The 21,181-nt window shown below is 36.0% G+C and overlaps 1 protein-coding gene across 5 annotated transcripts in view; it reads right to left on the bottom strand.

Moving 5' to 3' along the window:
- DLG2 (discs, large homolog 2 (Drosophila)) overlaps positions 1-21,181 on the bottom strand; it is a 2,293,993-nt gene that overhangs the window by 892,052 nt on the left and 1,380,760 nt on the right. Inside the window, exon 1 of one of the 5 annotated variants that reach the window (XM_011938529.1) lies at positions 4,587-5,101. The exons of the other annotated variants lie outside the window; for them this stretch is intronic. Coding sequence (XP_011793919.1) covers positions 4,587-4,907 — 321 coding nt within the window. The 5' untranslated portion in view covers positions 4,908-5,101. Of the gene's footprint in view, positions 1-4,586; positions 5,102-21,181 lie in introns of those variants that run through there. 5 annotated transcript variants of the gene reach the window in all.

The raw sequence follows: 21,181 nt of genomic DNA, 5'->3' as shown, positions 1-21,181 counted from the left end.
AAACAGGTTAGTAATAGCCAACGTTTACTGTGGACTTATCATTCATTTATTTATTCCTTAAATATTAATTGAGCCTCTGCCATATGAAAAGCACTACACTAACATTTTGTTAATCATTCATCACCACAACCCGCTGAGGTAGGTATTATTTATATCCTCATTTTATAAAGCAGAAAATCTTGGCCGCGTGCAGTGGCTCACACCTGTAATCCCAACACTTTGGGAGGCTGAGGAAGGCAGATCATGGGTCAGAAGTTCGAGACCAGACTGGCCAATATGGTGAAACCCCATCTCTAATAAAAACATAAAAAGAAAAAAAAAGGTAGCCAGACGTGGTGGTGTGTGCCTGTAGTCCCAGCTACTGAGGAGACTGAGGCAGGAGAATCACTTGAATGTGGAAGGCAGAGGTTGAAGCGAAACAAGGTGGCACCACTGCACTCCAGGACCAGTGCCAGATTGCATCTCAAAACACAAAACAAAACAAACAAACAAACAACAAAACCCCAGAAAATCTTAAAAGCTTAAAGAAATGCAGCATTTTCCAAGTATCTCGATTTTTTTACTCCTCTGTATCCTGAATATGCATTCATTGTGGTATCTGCAGTACTCTCTGAGATTTTGCTTAACTTCTAAGTTATGACTTATGATGATATAATTATTTGTACCACAGTATACATGGTATATCATTTGCTAAATTTTATAGGCCACTATAGGCTGTAAGCTCCACAGTAGTAGGAGAGATACCTACTTTCTTTACACTTTTATTTTTTATTTATTATTATTATTAGTGTTATTATTTTTGAGATGGAGTCTCGCTCTGTCACCAGGCTGAAGTGCAATGGCGCAATCTCAGCTCACCGCAACCTGCACTTCCCGGGTTCAAGCAATTCTCTTGCCTCAGCCTCCCAAGTAGCTGGGACTACAGGCACCCGCCACCACTCACGGCTAATTTTTTTTTGTATTTTTAGTAGAGATGGGGATTCACCATGTTGGCCAGGATGGTCTAGATCTCTTGACCTCCTGATCCTCCTGCCTCGGTCTCCCAAAGTGCTGAAATTACAGGTGTGAGCCACCGGACCTGACCTTTTTTTTTTTTTTTTTTGAGACCAAGTCTCACTCTGTAGCTCAGACTGCAGTGCAGTGGCGCCATCTTGGCTCACTGCAACCTCCACCTCCTGAGGTCAAGCAATTCTCGTGCCTCAGCCTCCTGAGTAGCTGGAACTAGAGTGTGCACCACCACGCCTGGCTAATTTTTGCATTTTTAGTAGGGACAGCCTTTCACTATGTTGGCCAGGCTGGTCTTGAACTCCTGGCCTCTAGTGATTCACCTGCCTCTGCCTCTCAAGTGCTGGGATTATAGAAGTGAGTCTCCACACCCAGTCTGTGTACTATAAGATTATATCCACAAGGGCTGACAGAATAGTACATAGTAGACACTCAGTACATGATAGTCAAAGAAAGAGAGAGAGAGAGAGAGAGAGAGAGAGAAGAGGAGAGAGACAGATAAATGCACAAAACTCTGGTCTGAGTCTCCACAGCTCTGTGCTGCCTCCCTAGATTAGTCTGCATTGGGAAGAAATGTCACATAAACAATGATGGACATATTTCTTCCCAAGACTGTCATTAACATCCTAGATGTACATTTTGGAACTCACTTCTGGGCACTATAATTTTCCATTTCCTTACCTATGATTATGGTTATATTAATTCTACAGATCCAAATGGAATGAAAACTTATTTGAGATGGAACAGAAGCTGATTTTTAGACCTGCTGAGGAACAACATAATGACAGAGTCCTGTTAGTACACAGTACCCCAAATAACAGAAGTTTGGAAAAGAGCCTTGGGAGGAACTCAAGTCATTACCATGGCCCTCTATTATAGCAGCTGGAAATCACACTGCTGATTTCCACGTAATACTGCAAATATCTACGATGGCAAGATCCAAGCTCCCAGATGCTTAACAACCCTCAGGCACGTTCTGTACCACATGTGAGTCCCTGGACTATTTTAAAACATGCACTATTCTTTATGCTTTATCAAGGATTCTAATGTTTAGTATCATTAGCCTCCAGTTTTAGGTTTTACAATATTTCACAGGACAGTCCGAGTTAATTTAAGGGGTAAAAAGTAGTATCAGGAAATTCGAAAAGCAGCCTTAGTTTTAGTGGACACATGAATATATATATAGGTACACACAGGTTCTTATTTTGGTCATAATATACCTAAGTGTATAGTACTTACACATCTCTATATAATTTAGATATTAGGTGTATGCTATGGATGCATATATCAATGGAAACAGATCTATAAATATGCATATATCAGTTGTTTTGAGGACCTACTAGAAGGAAATAAAATTTAAATGAAAAAATACTTTATATGGATAGAATGCAGCATTCTTTGGAAGAACAAGCTGATATACTGCAGGACAGAAAAATTGGAATAATATAGAACTCTAATTTTTATATGTGTGCATATATATGCATATATATATACTTATATATACATAAAATATGTTCATATAAACAAGTAGTTATAGTGAGACATTTGAAAACATATATTAAAGTCTGTGTATATATATGTGTAGAGACAATTGACATTATTTAACATAATGTATTTGAAAGTTTTCAAGCATGGGGTGAAGCCAGATTAATCAATTTAGCATAGCACTTTTATAGGACTGAAATGGTAAAGGGCGGAAAGGTCTGGTAAGTGAAGAGTGTTAAAACATTGAAAGTCCTAAAAGAAACGGTTTCATAGCTCCAGTATTTGTGGATCACTATTAGTCTCAGTCAATAATACAGTACTTGCAAATGGGAGGGAAAATGTATAGAAATGCTTATGCAAACGAATAAGGAGAGATGGTGGCTACCTCAATTTGTTGCCTTCTTATATGTCACAGTGATCTCTAATTATCAGTATGCGGTCTATTTCAATTCTTGAAAGCATTAAATGGTTGTAAGTTTCAGGCAAGTAGGAGGCATTGTTAAAAACTAAGGAAATAAAAAGTTTCCCTCAGTTGATGAAAAATGCATGAACATTTTTAGAGTTTGGTTATTATAACCTAGTATTAGAGATTTGGGTTTGGGAAATTACCATTTATGAAATAAAAAGTATATTACATCTTGGATTAAAATAATTGCAACAATAAAGCAAGTTTGCTTTATCTACTCTGTGCAACAACCACATGCTAGATGCTATTGAATAGGCTTGTCTTCCTAGCCTATGTGAGCCTTGAGAATTTAATGTAACCAATACAGAGATATAAGCTAAAGACATTTAAATGAATGTATTTGTTAAGGAGTATATAGAGTATTCACAATTGTTAAGACTCTTTATTCAGTTTGGAATTCATGTTAACTTTAAATAATAACTGCATTTCTAAATGTCAAGCTCCCCATTTTAAGCCAAACCAATTTAATAATAAAATGATAATATATTTTTGATTTAAATCAAGAGGCTGAGATGCGCTATCTTTCTAAGCAAAGCTTATAATTCCACGTAAATCAATCAAAAGCCATATATATGGCTATGTATATGTACTTATATTGTTAAGACCAGTGATAAATGACATTCTTGGAAGTACTTTTTACAAACTATTATTAAAATTAAAATATTCTCTACACCTCCCACCAAAACATTTTATTCACGATCAATATCTACTTCTCCACTCTGTTAAAATCATATTGAAATTGAGATTGAATTTTTCTGCAAGTATAGCTTTTTTCTTTTCAATACATATTTAAGAACAGTCATTGTTCTGTATTTATGACAGTGACTACAGGTACATTTTATTTATATTTTACAGCGCTTGCAGGAAGTTATCTTCTCTCCTTTGAATGAAGAGAGAAAAAAATGAGTAGTCTGGGGGCTAGAATAACCTAGGAATCAAATGAAAGGTATCTACACATCTGCTTTAGAAATGCATTACAGAAGAAAAAGAGCTATAGATGTTAATATAAATAAACTTATTGCTTCTCTATGAATAAATGAAGTGCTTCATTGTTTATTCTAAGTTTAATCATCCTCTATTTTGCTCTTAATTATTCCTTTTCTTTGTAAAATTAATTATTTAGTGTAAATAATGTTTCTTCTCCATAACTGAAAAGGCATACAGTATTATAAGAGTAAAATTAGAATAGCATACTTCAAGTCACTATTTTCTATAGCTAAAGAAATAAATGTTCTTTTGCCTTTAAAGAGATGGAAAGTTTGGTTAAAATTTGTTTTCTCTCTATTCTTTAAAATAATAAATAGGCAGGACTGAACAAAAGTTAAAAATGATAAGAAGTAAAAGGGCTACTAAAAGAGTATGATGCAAAATAATATAACCTGAGGACTAGAGAAATTGAACTTGGTGAAAAGTCAGTGAAATAAACTGAACACAGCATCCCTAGACTTTCACAGGCCACCCAGAGGTATGAGCCCACAAACGTGTGAAAATGACAGGTTTTTCTTGGCCTAATATTTATATACAGGCATATCCATGGTATTCTGCAAAGTTTCCAAGCCATTCTAACCTTAAACAACTTGCTCTCACTTTCTTCAGATACTGAAGGGAAAGTCATAAGGAAAAGGCTCACCTGTGCTGGGCTGAACCAACAATGTGGGCAGGTACAATGCTCCCCACAAGTCCCTTTGCCCTTGGTGCTCGTCTTGTGGGGGCTTTTCCGCACACTGTCCCACAAGGTCCTGTTGAAGCTGGACCCCCCGGTCCTGTTTGAAGCTGGGCCCCCTGGTCCTGAGGCGGGCATGGTCTGAGAACTGTACCCGAGTCCCTGAGAGTTCCTCTGCCAGCCACAAGCGCAGTGGGCATCCCTGATCAGGGTGGGCGCACTCCTGCCGGCATCCATCCCATCGGACCCCCGGCTGCAGCTGTGTTGCTTGCTGAGGTATGCATTCATACTGCACTGATGCCTACTCTTTCCTTTGGTCAGCTCTGCACAGAAATGTCTCCTCCCTCACACCCCTTTCTTCCAGGCAGTTGTAAAAGTCTTTTTTTCCCCGTAGATCCCTCAGTATCTTTGACAGCTGCTATAAGCAGTGCATCGTGGGAGCAGTGGGAGCAGCGAGAGCAGCTCCGCACAGCATTATCTGCGGGCTGGTAGCTCTTTGTCAATAGATGACTCAACTCACAGAGCAACTTGACAGTATCCCTGCTCTAGGCAGAAGCAATCAATGCTCCACACAGCTGGGCTACAAGACTGTACACTGTGTTACAAACCCTTTTTGGATGGAGCCCTACAGTAAAGAATAACTCTTTGCAGTTTGGCATTCTGGCTTTTCCCTTTCCTTGCTGATCCTCACACAAAATGCAAACCTTAGGAAAGAGAACTTATTACGAGATTCTTATGAGATTAGCAGGACCCTTCTTTCCAGAAAGGATGCATCTAGGCTTAAACTTTATAGCATAAGCAATAAAAAATGGTGGGAAAGTTCACCTGTAAAGGAATTTTCAACATTTACAGGAATCACTTATCTAGAGAGAGATTTGCCAAGACACAGACCCAATCACGAAGTAACTATATCAGATTATCAATATTAACTCTAAAGAACATAAATTCATCTGGAAAAAATCGTCGAGGTCACAGCATTATACTAGAGTCCCTTAAAATTTGGAAGTTTGTTTTAAATCACGATTATGCATTATAATCCAAACATATATTATTTACGCTACACACAATTATTAATTCTTTCTTATTCAAAGTAAGGCAGCTTTCAAGGTTTAAAACTGATGGGTTGGGCTGATTTTAAAACAGTATTTTTCCTTACCCCAAATTATTCTGAGGGTTTCCTTTCAAATACTTTACCACAACAAATACATTCACCACAGAGAGAGTCTGCGTTTTAAAGTGAAAGATACATCCAACTCTGCCATACAGTATTTTGGTTTCCAAAGACAGAATTTTCAAATTCTTTCACTGAAAAATGAGCTATTTTTTCCACCTTAAAGCAATTGCCTTCCAAAGAGGATTTTTTGTTTTACATTTTAGCATGCTTGCTGAATCCATACATAGTATTTTCAGTGAAGTGAAAGGCTAATTGCAACAACATTAATAATTTTTATTCTGTTTGAAACTTTCCATATCCATTTTCAAAATGTCTATCCTTATCACACATTCCTGAGGAAATAATTTTGCTTTGATTGTGCAGCCAGTTACCATCCATGCAGGACCTAACAAAGACTGTATAATCCTATGAAATAATTACTTTATCTGTAGACCATCAGATGCCATCAAATCGACCTACTCAGTGGATTGACCAGGTGATGGGTCAGTATAGGCCTGATTTTTGCCTGAGCTGGCAAGGTGTTTATTGCAAGGGCTGAGATCATAGCAAGTTCTACATTTGAACCTGAGACTCCCTGGATAAATCACTGTTAGACTTAAAAATCTTCCAAGTAAGGAGTAGGATCTTCTTTTTCCATGTATCTCCATATAAAGGTACTTTTCCAAATTCTGTACAAGGGGCACTGTGCCCATCACAGAAGGCATTCAAAACACCTTTGTTCAATAATAATGGCCAGATATGTAAGTTTAGAGGGCAGGTTCTGGTTCATGTTATTGGCCACTTTTCTCTAAGCACCCTTCATACTGCCCACCACATAACAGGCAATAAATACATACATATGTTTGATGGATGAATGGATGGTTGGGTGGAAGTATAAATGGAAGGAAAAAGTAGAAAAATGAAGGAGTTGATACACATTTTTTAAAATAATAATATTTAATTCAGCAATGCTCCAGAAACATAAACTATTCCTTTAAAGTTAACTTTAGTTCTGGTGTTGAGGTATTCTTGTCAAGGAAATTTGTCAAAAATATATGAAAATTGAACTGTTGGGCAGAAATAGCAAAGGCATTAATAGTTTTTTCCTCCTTAAAGAAGATCAAGAAGTCAAAATCAATACCTGAAGACAGTGAGGAAAAGGGAGAAATTCTCTCTCTCTCTTTCTCCCCCCCCCCCCCGCTTTTTATTCTAGATTAATAGATTATGCCTGAAAGAACTGTTGGGTCAAATAAAACCCTAGAGAACTTCAGGCTTTTCTGGTGTCACCATGATGCATTACTATACAGTAGGATTTGATGTGATATACCAATGCCATCACTCTCAAATGAGAATGTCAGAAAGTGATAAGTTTGGCTCTCTCCAATCTTATCTAACCACAGATGCTTCTCTAGTTTTTTAGGCAGATATCATTGCACAAAGGCCCACTGGCATCTTCAGGGAACACATGTCCTGTTCTCACCCATTTGCCTCTCAAATATAAGAATCAGTCTACATAGACATAAATTAGTGTGCATCCATCACAATTTTGTAATGGTGTGTGCAGCTTGCAGCAAGGCAGAAACAATTTTCTGGCTTGACACTATTCAAGATATTACAAATCTTCACAGGGACTTAAATCGGTTATGAATGGGTTGTTCAGAATGAGCAATGTCTTCCCATCACAAGGGCCATAGAATTTCTGTTTTAGTAACCTCAGCATGTCATTTCTTTGTAGATAAATAGCATCCATTGCATAACTAATGTTATTTTGCTTAAAAGATCTTTAAGACTAAAGCAAACTTTTATTAAGCTTACTGAAAGACTACATTGAAATCACTCCTTCAGTTTAGTGCATGTAAAGTAATTCCATACTCCTATCTTTCCCTCCTGACAAACAAGAATTCTCTTTTCAAACATGACATTTGGCTTTCTGAGGACAGCCCACTTAAACAGATAAATATGTTCAACTAGCCCTCTGTACTATAAGACAGACTCACTAATTAATGGTAATCCAATTTGATCAACTATAATTGGACAATTGTAATGACCATGAGATGACATGAAATTCTGGCCAAACAAGAATTAGCGATGTTACACATCCTACTTATCACTGTGATTTAACATGGGCAGATGGTGCACAGGGCAATGCCTAGATGAGATATAACTTATTGAACTCTCTTTGACCTGGCACTGACTACATAGAACAATCACTAGTTTCAAAGCAAGGGTTTAAGACTAATATTCTAGCTTGATTTGTTTAATAAAAATAGCAAAAACGGATAAATAAATTGTACTGCACTAAAATATGATACAGAATCTTTTTCCAGATAAAATTTCCATCAGGCATTCCATCCATATGGGAAGTGAAAATATTAATTATAAAAGGAGAGTTAAGTGCTTGCTAAAGATTGGCTGGTAACAGACGTCCTTATCAGCCACAAGTAATATGCCAAATAATCATAAAATGCTTTGAAAAGTGTGTGCAGTCTATTCCTATGATTGCAAAAACTAGAGATTTATAAATGCTAAGAAATCAGCATTCTTCTACATCTAATAAACTTTGGCCTAGACAATCTCCAGATCCAACCACATTTCCTTCAAAATAAGAAAGCCAGGAATACATAAAGTATTTTAGACTCTAAAATTATTTCCAAAATAATTAAACTAATTTAGTCGTAACTTTTGTGAGACTAAAACAAGCAGGAATTTAGTGTGGAAGAAAACATGCTTAATTGATGCAAAGATTTAAACAAACCAGATGATTTAATGGAAAGTAGAAGAAACTTTTAAAATATCCCGAATTGTAACTAGCACAGTTGGATTTGGGTGAGTGTTGATGAGGAAGGGGTTAATCTGAATTAATTATGTCTAAATTATAAAATGGTCTTCAGGAGATGTAAATTTATTATATTCTAATGTACTTAGTAACACAATTACAGAAATCAGAACACTAATTATGTAACATTTCTTAAAGATTCTGAAAGAAACACTAGTAAAAAGATAACCATTTAAAATTTGCATATCTTTGCAATTGAATCTGAGTGCTAAACTATACTTCTACCAGAAATTTGTTCTCATTCTTCAAGATTAAACTAATGTCACTTCTGTAAGCTTTTCAGATCCCCTTGGAATATTAAGTCATGCTCTACAGTATCTGTATACTTGTCTGTGTAAATTTCTTTAACATTTGTCTATTTCTTTCAGTCACCATGATGATCACTATAACGTCTAACCTAGCATCATTTCTGTGTAGAACCGGTGAAACAGATTTCTAACCGGTCTCTCGCCTACACCCTTACTCTAATTCATTCTCACACAGCACCCAGAGTAATTCCTAAAATGCAATTATGATTAGGTCCTTTATGCTTGATACCTGTCAAATAAATGTCATTTTCTGTAACTCTTTATCCTTATAGATAGTATAATGTTTAAAGTAGTTTGGATGGTCTTTAATCATGCCCTGTGTGATCTGGCCTATGTGGCTTTTTACCAGTCTTGTCTGTTCCTCACACTCTTGCTCTGTCCTCCAACCACACAGACCTTAAATACTTGCACTCAATCCTACCTTGTGGCCATGGAGGATGCTCTTTTCCCCACTTCATACTTTCACATAATTAATTCCTACTCACCCTTCTGTAGGCTGCATTAAGAGGCAACTCCCCCAAAACCACCCTAAATAAACATACAATATAATCTAGAAAGAAGTGGGCTTACTATGCAACACAGCTCCAAAATAAAGCTTCTAGTCTTTACTTCCAACCAGATTGCCATCCAGATCTCCTTTATTCAGAAATTCTGGTGTCTTCCCTGTCCACTGGAGTTAAACTTGCATATCATCACCTCCTCAAGAAAGCATTCCCTGAACACCGGATCACCTTCCAGGATAGCTCATGTCATCTTTCCATTAAACATTGATTTAGCACTTATTTCTCTATTACAACACTTAACAAAACTGTATTTAAAACAAGAATTACACTATAACTTAGTTTGTACCCTTTTCCCCAAACAGAATGTAAGTGGTTCGTAGTAGGGCAATGAGAGAGCTCTCTTATTTGCAACTGCATCCTCTGAACTCAGCACCAAGCGTTTAACACTAATTGAAATAAGTCAAACGTGGAAGAAGACAAAAGTATCTTTCAATGATCACATCAATATAGGTATTCTGGTCTGTGTTCTACTTCTCAGTGTAAAATCAATAAATAAGCATTTTGATTTTGAAAACAAAATGGCAATGTGTTCCTATGGTCAGCACTTTAGTGGAAGATTTAGTGTGGCTGAGTGGCGTAAGTGTATGAACTCATTTTTTCAAAGAAATTTGCTAGTGGTGTTAGCACTGAAGCTGAAGCAGCTTCTGTTTATTTTAGCAAGATATTAATTCGTAAAAGCTGCACTTCCTGACAGCTGTGCATTTCTCTCAAGCTTTTTCAAGAGTTCTCCCTTTATAGCTAGATACTACAAAAGAGGGAGCAGTTTCCTAAGTCAAAAGCCAGTTAGTGGTAAAACATAAAGAGAATCCTAAACTCCAAAGTCATTTTAATCTTAAAATAATATAAGCCAAGCCAAAAGTCATAATAATTTCACAAGACTTTTTTTTTTTTTTTTTTTTTTTTGACAGTCTTACTCTGTTGCCCAGGCTGGAGTGCCGTGTCACAATTTCAGCTCACTGCAACCTCCACGCCCCAGGCTCCGGCAATTCTCTTACCTCAACATCCTGAGTAGCTGGGATTACAGGCATGTACCACCACACCCAGCTAGTCTGTGTATTTGTAGCAGAGACGGGGTTTCACCATGTTAGCCAGGCTGGTCTCAAACTCCTGATCTCAAGTGATCTACTCGCCATGGCCTCCCAAAGTGCTGAGATTCCAGGCATGAGCCACCACACCCAGCTGATAATTTCAGAAGATAATAAAAGTGTGCATCAAAGAATATAAAGGCATGGAAATATCTCCTCTACTTCCCTCCCAATCAAGTCACAAATTTAAAAAATATTAAACAGCATTATTATCCATAGCAAGTATTTTCTTTAGTCTTTTTTTTAAGTTGTGGTAAAAAACACAAAACATAAGATCTACCCTCTTAAATTTTTAAGTGTACAATATAGTGCTTTTAACTATAAGCACAAGGTTGTAAAACAGATCTCTACCACTTTTTCTCCATGCATGATTAAAAGTCTACACCCATTGAACAACAAAATCCCATTTCCTCCTCCCCCAGCCCCTAACAACCACCATTCCACTTTCTACTTCTTTGAGTTTGACTAGTTCAGATATTTCTTATAAGCAGAATAATACTATATTTATCCTTCTATAGCCTATTCCACTTAGTATATTGTCTTTAGGATTTACCCTTGTTGTAGCATATGATAGGATTTCCTTCATTTTTTATGGCTGAATAATATTCTGTTGTATGCATATACTATATTTTGTTTACCCCTTCATTCATCAATGGACATTTAGGTTGTTTCTACCTCTTGGCTATTGTGAATAATACTCAATGAACATGAGAGTACAAATCTATTTTCCAGATCTTGGTTTCAATTCTTTTGAATAAACACTCAAAAGTGGGATTGTTGAATTATATGGAAGGTCTATTTTTCACTCTTTGAGGAACCTGCATACTGTTTCCCATATCAACTGCACCATTTTACACCTCCCAAAACAGTGCACAAGATTTCCAATTTCCCCACATCCTCAACAACATTTTTTTGTTGTTATTTTCTTTTCTTTTTGGTAATGGCAATTCTGATGGTGTGAGGTGATATCTCATTGTGATTGAAATTCACATTTTCAAGACGATTAGTGAGGTTGAGCATCTTTTCATATACCAAATGGCTATTTGTTTAACTTCTTTGGAAAAATATCTATTCATGTCCTTTCCCATTTTTAATCAGGTTGTTTGTTTTTTGGCTACTGAGTTGTAGGAGTATCTTATCTATTTTGGATATTAAGCCCTCATCAAGTATATACTGTGCAAACATTTTATCCCATTGTGTAGGTTACCTTTTCACTCCCTTTATTGTTTCTTTCACTCTGTAGGAGTGTTTTAGTCTGAGGTAGTACCACTTGTCTATTTTTGTTTTGGTTTCCTGTGGTTTTGTTGTAATATCCAAGAAATAACAGTAAAGACCAGTGTTGTATAGCCTTTTCTTTATATTTTTATCCAGGAGTTTTATAGTTTTAGATCTTACCTTCAGGTCTTTATTTTGAGTTGATTTTTGTGGGTGGTATAAGATAATTTAATTCTTTTGCATATGAGTATTCTGTTTCCCAACATTATTTGTTAAAAGAAACTCTTCTTTCCCCATGTATAGGCTTGGTATCTCTGTAAAAGATTCTTTGATTTTTATCTGTGTGGGTTTATTTCTGGGCTCTCTATTCTATTTCATTAATTTGTATGTCCAGTTTAGTGCCATATTGACTTGATTACCATAGTTTTGTAATATATTTTAAAATCAGGAGGTATAAAGTTTTCAGATTTATTCTTCCTTCTCAAGATTGTTTTGGCTATTTGGGGTCCTTTGTGGTTCCATATGATTTTTATTTTTTGTTTGTTTTCCTATAACAAATACCATTGAGATTTTGATAGTGGTTACAATGAATGTGTAACTTACTTGGAGTAATATGGACATTTTAACAATATTATCTTTCAATCCATGAACACAGGATATCTTTACATTTATTCGTGTCTTTAATTCCTTTCAACAATATTTGGTAGTTTTTAGTGAACAAATCTTTCATCTGTTAAGTTTGTTCCTCAATATTTTATTCATCTTGATAGCATTGTAAATGGGATTGCTCTCTTAATTTATTTTCAGATATTTTACTATTAGTGTATAGAAACACAACTATTTTTTGTACATTGATTTTGTATCCTATAACTTTGTTGAATTTTTAAATTAAGTTCCAGATTTTTTGTGTGTACAATCTTCAGAATTTTCTACATATAAGATCATATTATCTGTGAACAAATATAATTTTACTTCTTCCTTTCCAATTTAGTTTTCTTTTTTTTTTCTTGCCTACTTACTCTGGCTATTATTTCCAGTACTATGTTGAATAGAATGGTGAGAGTGAACATCCTTCTTCCCAATTTTAGACGAAAGGCTTTCAGTTTTTTACCATTGAGTATGATGTTTAGATTAGGACTTTTCATATATGATTTTTATATTGTAAGGTAATTTTCTTATATTCCTAATTTGTTGAGGTTTTTAAAAATTTAATTTAATTATTATACTTTAAGTTCTAGGGTACATGTAGACAACATGAAGGTTTGTTACATAGGTATATATGTGCCATGTTGGTTTGCTGCACCCATCAACTTGTCATTTACATTAGGTATTTCTCCTAACGCTATCCCTTCCCCATCCCTCCACCCCCCAACAGGCCCCAGTGTATGATGTACCTCTTTCTGTGTCCATGTGTTCTCATTGTTCAACTTCCACTTACGTTTTTCTAAATGAAATAAAGGTGTCAATTTTGTCAACTGCTTTTTCTGCATCTATTGATATAATTTCATTATTTGTATCCTTCATTCTTTTAATGTGAATTATCCAACTGATTAAATGTCATATGTTGAACCATTCTTGCATTTCAGAAATAAATTCCACTTGGCCATGGTATATGATCTTTTCAATGTGCCGTTAAATTTCATTTGCTATTATTTTGTTGAGAATTTTCGCATCTATATTCATTGACAACATTGGTGTGTAGTAGTATTTCTGTGATTTTTTTTTCTAGTTTTAGCATCAGGGTAATGCTGGCCTCATAAAATGAGTTTTGAATTGTTCCTTCCTCTTCAATATTTTGGAAGAGTTTGAGAAAGACTGCCATTAATTCCTCTTTAAGTGTTTATTAGAATTTACCAGTGAAGCAATCTGGTCCTGGGCTTTCCTTTGTGGGGAAGCTCTTGGTTACTAATTTAATCTGCTTATTGTTTATAGGTCTATATAAATTTTTAACTTACGATTCAGTTTTGGAAGGTTATATATTTCTAGGAATTTGTTCATTTCATCTAGGTTATCTAACTTTTCATACAAGTGTTCCCAGTACTCTTATAGTACTTTTTATTTCCATATAACCAGTAGTAACATAACTTCTTTCATTTTAACAAATTTTAACTATTTGAATCTTCTATTTTTTTATTGGTTGATCTACCTAAAGCTTTACCAATTTTTGTTGATGTTTTAAAATATGTAATTCTTAGTTTCATTTATTTTTTCTTTTAATTTTATTCTTTATTTTTTCTCTAATTATTTTCTTCCTTCTGTTAACTTTGTGCTTAGTTTGTCTTCCTTTTTCCAGTCTCTTGAAATGTAGAATTAGGTTGTTTATTTGAGATCTTTCTTCCTTTTAAATGTAACTGTATATTCATACAAACTTTCCTTTTAGTACTATTTTTATGGTATCCCATAAGTTTTGGTATGCCGTGCTTTTATTTTCATTTGTCTGAAGACATTTTCTAATTTCCCTTTTGATTTCTTCTTTGACCTATTGGTTAAGAGTGAGTTGTTTAATTTCCTCGTGTGTAAATTTTCCAGTTTCTCTTTAGCCATTAATTTCTAGTTTTATTTGATTGTAGTTGGAAAATATATTTGGCATGATTTCCATCTTCTTAAATTTGTTAAGACTAGTTTTGAGACCTAATATGGCATCTATCCTGGAAAATGTTCCACGCGTGCTTCAGAATAATGTGTATTCTCCTGCTGTTAGCTGGCATGTTCTGTATATGTTAGGTCTATTTCATCTATAATGCCATTCAAATCTTCTGTTTCCTTATCAATCTTCTGTCTGGATACTCTGTCCATTATTGAAAGAAGGGTATTACAATCCCCTAATAATATTGACTTGCTCTTTATTTTTCTTTAATTCTGTCAATGTCTGTTTTATATATTTGGGTGCTCTAATGTTAGGTGAATATATATTTAACACTGTTATGTTTTCTTGAATTGAGTCTTCTATCATTATATAATGTCCTTCTTTGTATATTTTTTGACATTTTTTACCTACAGTTTATTACCATTTTCTTGGATTATATTTTTCTATCCTTTCACTTTCAGACTTCCAGCCAATGTATGTCATTAAGTTAACATAAGTCTTATAGACAAAATATAATGAGAATCTTTTTCTTTTCGCTGTTTTTTGTTTGTTTGGTTGTTTTTTTTTGAGATGGAGTCTCGCTCTGTCACCCAGGCTAGAGTGCAGTGGTGCAATCTTGGCTCACTTCAACCTCTGTCTCCCGGGTAGCAGGGATTACAGGCACGTACCACCATGCCCAGCTAATTTTTGTATTTTAAGTAGAGGCAGGTTTCACCATGTTGGCGAGGCTGGTCTCGAACTCCTGACTTCATGTGATCCACCCGCCTCAGCCTCCCAAAGTGCTGGGATTACAGTTGTGAGACACTGTGCCCAGCCGAGAATCCTATTTTTAAAATCACTTAGCTATTCTATGTTTTGACTGGAAAGTTTAATCTATTTACATTTAAAGTAATTATACGCATTGATAAGGAAGGACTTATTATTGCCATTTTGTTAATAGTTTTCTGTTTTGTATCTTTTTTGTCTGTCTTTTTCTCTCTTGTTGCTTTTGATTTCTTTCTCATTTTCTTTTGCATATCTTCTATTGTTATAGCTTTGTGGTTACCGTGGAGTTTACATAAGATATCTTACAGTTATAATAATCTATTTTAAGCTGATAATAACTTAACTTCAATTGCATACAAATACTCTACTCTTTTACTCTTTCCCTCACATGCACACTTTATGTTTTTTTAATATTATGTTTCCAGTAACATATTTTTTAGTTATAGTTATTTTTATACTTTTGTCTTCTAACTTCTTTAGTTCTTAACCCAGTAACTGTAGTACTAAACCCTGGGCTTTGTGAATGAGGCATAAATATGCTCTTGTCCAAGCCTTAATCATCTTGAAAGTTAACTTATTCAACTGTATTGATTTAAATGGTGGGATGGCTTTTGGGATGGTAATACATGTAACATCCTGGGTGTGTTGTTTCCAAGTGTCTGTTTTCCCCACTCTTCCCATTCTAAATCCTCTACTGATTCTTTCCTGGTTGCCAAAAGCAGAAAAGGTAATGTAGGAGAGTGTGAAGGCCTTAGAAAGGGCATAGGCATGTGCTATCCCTTGCCCACTGCAATAAGTTTTATGAGGTAGAAAATGTATGAATAATGATATGGGTAAAAATAACAGTATGGTAATGAGTCATAAGTGAAAAAAGAAAGAGGGGAAAGTGAAGAGGAAAAAAAGAAGAAAGGAAGGAAGGAAGGAAGGAAGGAAGGAAGGAAGGAAGGAAGGAAGGGCAAGAAGAAGAAAGGAAAGGAAGGAGGGAATGGTCACAAATGGAGGAAATAAATCTCTTTAAAAAGATAATTAAAACACATGGTAGGGTTTAATACACAAAACCAAAATGAAGTAAATATAAATGGACATTTCTTTTACTACCGCACAGTCTTGGACACACCACTGAGGCCTCCTTGAAGTAGAGTGCCTGGCTTTTAGAGCTGTCATGCCCAGAATTTGTGAAGCAATCATAAAATGGAATCAGTTTCTCTTCAGTTTAAATTTTGCAAGTTCTTATTTTTCTAATGAATAACTTGTAATAGATATTTTCCAAATTTATCAAACGGTTTAAAAAAAAAGTCTGGGTTAAAAATAAACCAGAGTCTGACTTGCCAGTGTAGTTCATCTACAAATTGGAGTAAAGGCAGGGTATGGATTAATGTAAATTACAGGTCCTCTTTCATCTAAATGATCTCTTTTCCTTAGAGACCTAACATTTTGGTAAAGTTTAGCCTAGTTGGCTGTGCTTTAGCCAGTACATTTCCAATTCACATTTAATTAACCATCTTCTCCTCTGTGCTTATATAATTTTGCTTTTGTATTTGTTCATTTTATTCAATATCTGTTTACTGAGTGCTTAGTTTGTATCAGGAACTATGCTAAGGATGATGTAGTGAACTTTTTGCAGGGCAGAAAGACTTTGAATAAACAAGTGTGCTGAGTGATTAAATTGAGATGTACAGAAACAACATGCAGGATATCCCCTGCTATCGAATTTGTTCCATTAATGTGAGTTCTATAATTACATGTGGGCACAATTGTCCTTCCTATTACAAGACTGTAAGTTCCTCAAGGGCAAGAACTATACTTTATTTGTATACTCATCCTCTTTCCCATTATTTCACAATATAATTATTATTTCTCAGTAAATACTTGAATTGAACTTGGAAAATGTGGGACTTTGGTTTAGGAAAGATGCTGATATGGTTTGGCTATGTATGTCTTCACCCAAATCTCATCTTGAATTGTTGTTCCCATAAGGTAACTGAATCATGGGGGCAGTTACTTTCACACTGTCCTTGTGATAGTGAGTGAGTTCTCATGAGATCTGACAGTTTTATAAGGGGGTTTCCCATTTTGCTCAGCATTCCTCTCTCCTGCTGCCATGTGAAGAAGGGCATGCTTGCTACCCCTTCTGCCATGATTATAAGTTTACTGAGACCTCCCTAGCCATACAGAACTGTAAGTCAATTAAGTTTGTTTCCTTTATAAATTACCCAGTCTTAGGCAGTTCTTTATAGCAATGTGAAAATAGACTAAGATACACGCTTTAGTTCCAACTCTTCCATTGAGTAGTTGTCTCATTTTGGACAAGTCACAAGTGCCCATTTAAGGGCTCAGAACATTTTCATTGTTGCTTAAATATTTGAAGGCTAATGGAATTTGTTTCTCCTCTGAAACACTGTTTTCTATGTTTGTGCATAATGTGATAAAGTTTTGTACAACATTTATGTAACTTTTTTTTACTGGTCATAATGGACAAGGTTTGCACTTGCCTTCTCTATGAGCTTCAGAGTAAAACTTCTGGGTTCACAACCCAACTCTGACCATTATTAGCTATGAACTTGGGCAAGTCACTTAATCTCTCTGTGCCTCTGTTTTCTCATTTATAAAGTAAGTTTTCACACCAATCTCACAGAATTGTTGTGAAAATAACATAAGCTGATTTCTATAAAGTACTTAGCACATTACCTGCATTTACCTGTCTGTCTATTGTCATCCCTCTCCCTATTTCAATTGTAATTTCCAGAGACTGACATTTAAAAATTCTGTAGTGCTTATGAGCAGAGACTCAATAAAGGTCAGTTTATTTAAACTGAATGTCAGGAATCCATATTGGTCCTAAACTTATTTTCTCAAATTATATTTTGGGCAAGGCATTCTACTTCTGGGCTAGTTGCTAAATAAGATCACCACCATCACCAACATTATCTACACTATAATGACTACTTAGAAAGTGTCTCAAGCATATGTACTCATTTTACCCCAGTAACCGTATATAATAAACATTGAGATGACAATTTAAGGTATGGAATTAGGTTTAGAAAGATTCTGTAGTTTTCCCATGGTCACAGCATCAGTAGGAGTGATATCAGGAATAAATTAAGGTCCATAAAACACTGGAGCCATACAGGAAAACCTGTGCAAAATGACATCTCATTTTTGTGTAAGACTTTGGATTTTTGAAAATACTGTTATAATCTTCATTTCTCTACATCTTCACAATAGCCCCGTATGGTAGTCAGGGCAGGGGGAAAAACTAAGGTCCACTACCATGAAATAATGTGTCTGAGGTCAAACAGCTGGTAAGTAATGTTGTTGAAACCAGAATTCAAAGCTCAGTGTTCAGTCCCAAATTTTTACACTATTTCATCCTGTTTTCCTACTCAGTACATTCCCCTTATTTCATTTCTAGGTATAAATATATGACATCTTGTCACTCCCTTTGCCATCAAAAACTGGGCAAAAGATGAAGTACATTTAGTGAACCTAGAACACAGGTTTTTAAGTTTGGTATCAGCATAAAATTTGCACTTGCCTTCTCTGTTTTTATTTACAGATCCTAAGAAAAGGACTGATCGGGATTTTGAGGGGTCTGATGGAAATGGTTTTCTAAACTTGAAAGGCTTAAATGAAAATAAAGTTTGTGCCTTAATTATATTTTCTCATACAAGTCCAGAAGCATCTGCAGTTTCTTGCAGCCACAAGCAAGAGGTTTGAATTTATGTATACTCCTTTCCTTCTGGCTCTGGAACAGCTTCAATCATAGTAGCTGCAGCTACCACTTATTGATCATCTACTATTAATGTGCCAAGAAACTTACAGAATTAGAACTAATTTTTGTAATAGTCCTGAAAGGCAATGTTATTATTCCCATTTCTGGGATAAAGAAATTGAGGTTCAGAGAAACTAAGTAATTGCTCAAGGTCATGCAGCTATTAAATAGCAAAGTTGCAATTCAAATTTAAGTCAGTCAGAGTCCAAATCCTGATGCTTCCCACTTCACCATGTTATTTCTCTCAAAAAAATTAAAAAACAAAAAATAAAAAAATAAAAGTTATACAAGCGAATTTTCTACCTTTCCTTTGGTGATGTAAGTACTTTAAATATTAATCTCTGAGTCAAACTTCGTGGAGGAGGTGGGGTGGCGGGGTGGGTGGTGGTAGGAAACAAATTCTAACTTTATAAAATGTCCATGTTGGTGAGAAGGCCAAACAGAAATGCAGTTGTCAATTACATCGGGGTGGAGTTTTTCACCATCTGATAGTGAGTATTTATTTAGGCCTGCTGGGCTAAATGAAATGTGGTATTATACACTTAAGTACCAAAGTGCCTTCTGTGAGATCTTTCAAAGAAATCTTCTTTATTTTAGATCTCACTCGTAAGCCAATAAAACATAAATTGCAAACTACCTGTGTATTGGTTTCTGAAAAATTGGTGTTGGGTCCAAGACATCCCAGTTGGAGTCCAGGAACTGCCACTGAAAAACACAGCTGAGAGGATTCACCTGGTGCAAATCTATTAGCACACAACTAACAATAAAATATTTTCTTTTCTGCAGAAAGGTCATTTATTTCATCCTCAGAATATGTTCCTTTGGTGTGATTTGTACAGCAAAGGGTATGCATCACTTTATGTGCAATTTTCTAAGTAATCATCCGTTAGTAAAGAAAAGCTGAAAATCAATTATCTGATATTTTTTCCTCTCTTATCTACAACTTCCAATTGAAGACAACAGTATTGCTTGCCTTTTTTTTTTGAGACGGAGTCTCGTTCTATCGCCCAGGCTGGAGCGCAGTGGTGCGATCTTGGCTCACTGTAAGCTCCACCTCCCTGGCTCACGCCATTCTCCTGCCTCAGCCTCTGGAGTAGCTGGGGCTACAGGCGCCCGCCACCATGCCCGGCAAATTTTTTGTATTTTTAGTAGAGACGGGGATTCACCGTGTTAGCCAGGATGGTCTCGATCCTGACCTCATAATTCACCCGCTTCGACCTCCCAAAGTGCTGGGATTACAGGCGTGAGCCAGCAAGCCCGGCCTTTTTTTTCTTTTCTGAGACTGAGTCTCGTTCTGTCACCCAGGCAGGAGTGCAGTGGCACAATCTTGGCTCACTGTAACCTCAGCCTCCCAAAGTGCTGAGATTAAAGGCATGAGCTGCCGCGCCTGGTTGCTTGTCCTTCTCTGAGAAGCTAATGTGTAGGAAGTCTATAGGGCAATGGGGAAACTTATTGCCTATTTGCATCCAATCTATTAGGTGGTCTTTTTCTATTACATAGGCAGGACATCAGAAACAGCATTTGATTCCACTTGGAACAAATTAAAGTCAACCCAACCTAAAGAGGACCTTGATGCAATGCCCATATCCTTCTCCACTGGTATGGTTACTGTGCCATGGCAGGCAGGCCCCCTTTCAGTTCCAGAAAGCACCCAGGCCATTTAAGATAGAAATCAATGTCATCCGAAGTGGGAAAGAAACTAAGGAACGGTGAAACAAATCCTTCCAAGAGGGAGTATTCACTAGTAAGTCTCAATTACACAGCTACAATACAGACTGTTGTTGAGACCCACTAGAATTCAGTTGAGTGGATGAGCAGGAGCTTTATACACCTGGATGTCATTTACACCTACCACTCATGTTCTAGCCCACTTTTCAGACATCCTCATGACTTTCCCTATCCATTGCCTTTTTGCTGTTCATATGCAAAGTCCCTGTTGCTTTACAAAGAGTGCAATAAGGATAAATTGAAAGGACTGATAGTCCTCTGCTGTCTTGGTCCAATTAAAGGTCTTTTGGAAATTATGCTGCTAAATTTTAATGGCACCAAACAAAGAGAAATGTTTCTGAAAATGAAATTGTGCTGTTAAACATCTGCATTCCAAATAGCTCCCTAACAAGTAAAAACACAACTGCTTTTGCTTTAAATTAGGTTCTGACTAAAATATGTGCTCTTATGACCTAGGGCCATGTCAACCATTGGGTTTGGTCCATGACTGATTTGGCATTCAATCCACATTTTCTTTTTTGTTACATTACTGATCTCTGTTGTATGCTTC

The sequence above is a fragment of the Colobus angolensis genome, unplaced genomic scaffold (genome assembly GCF_000951035.1).
Source record: "Colobus angolensis palliatus isolate OR3802 unplaced genomic scaffold, Cang.pa_1.0 Scaffold174, whole genome shotgun sequence".
Classification (NCBI taxonomy): Eukaryota; Metazoa; Chordata; class Mammalia; order Primates; family Cercopithecidae; genus Colobus; species Colobus angolensis.
This window is presented reverse-complemented; position numbering and strand designations above follow the sequence as displayed.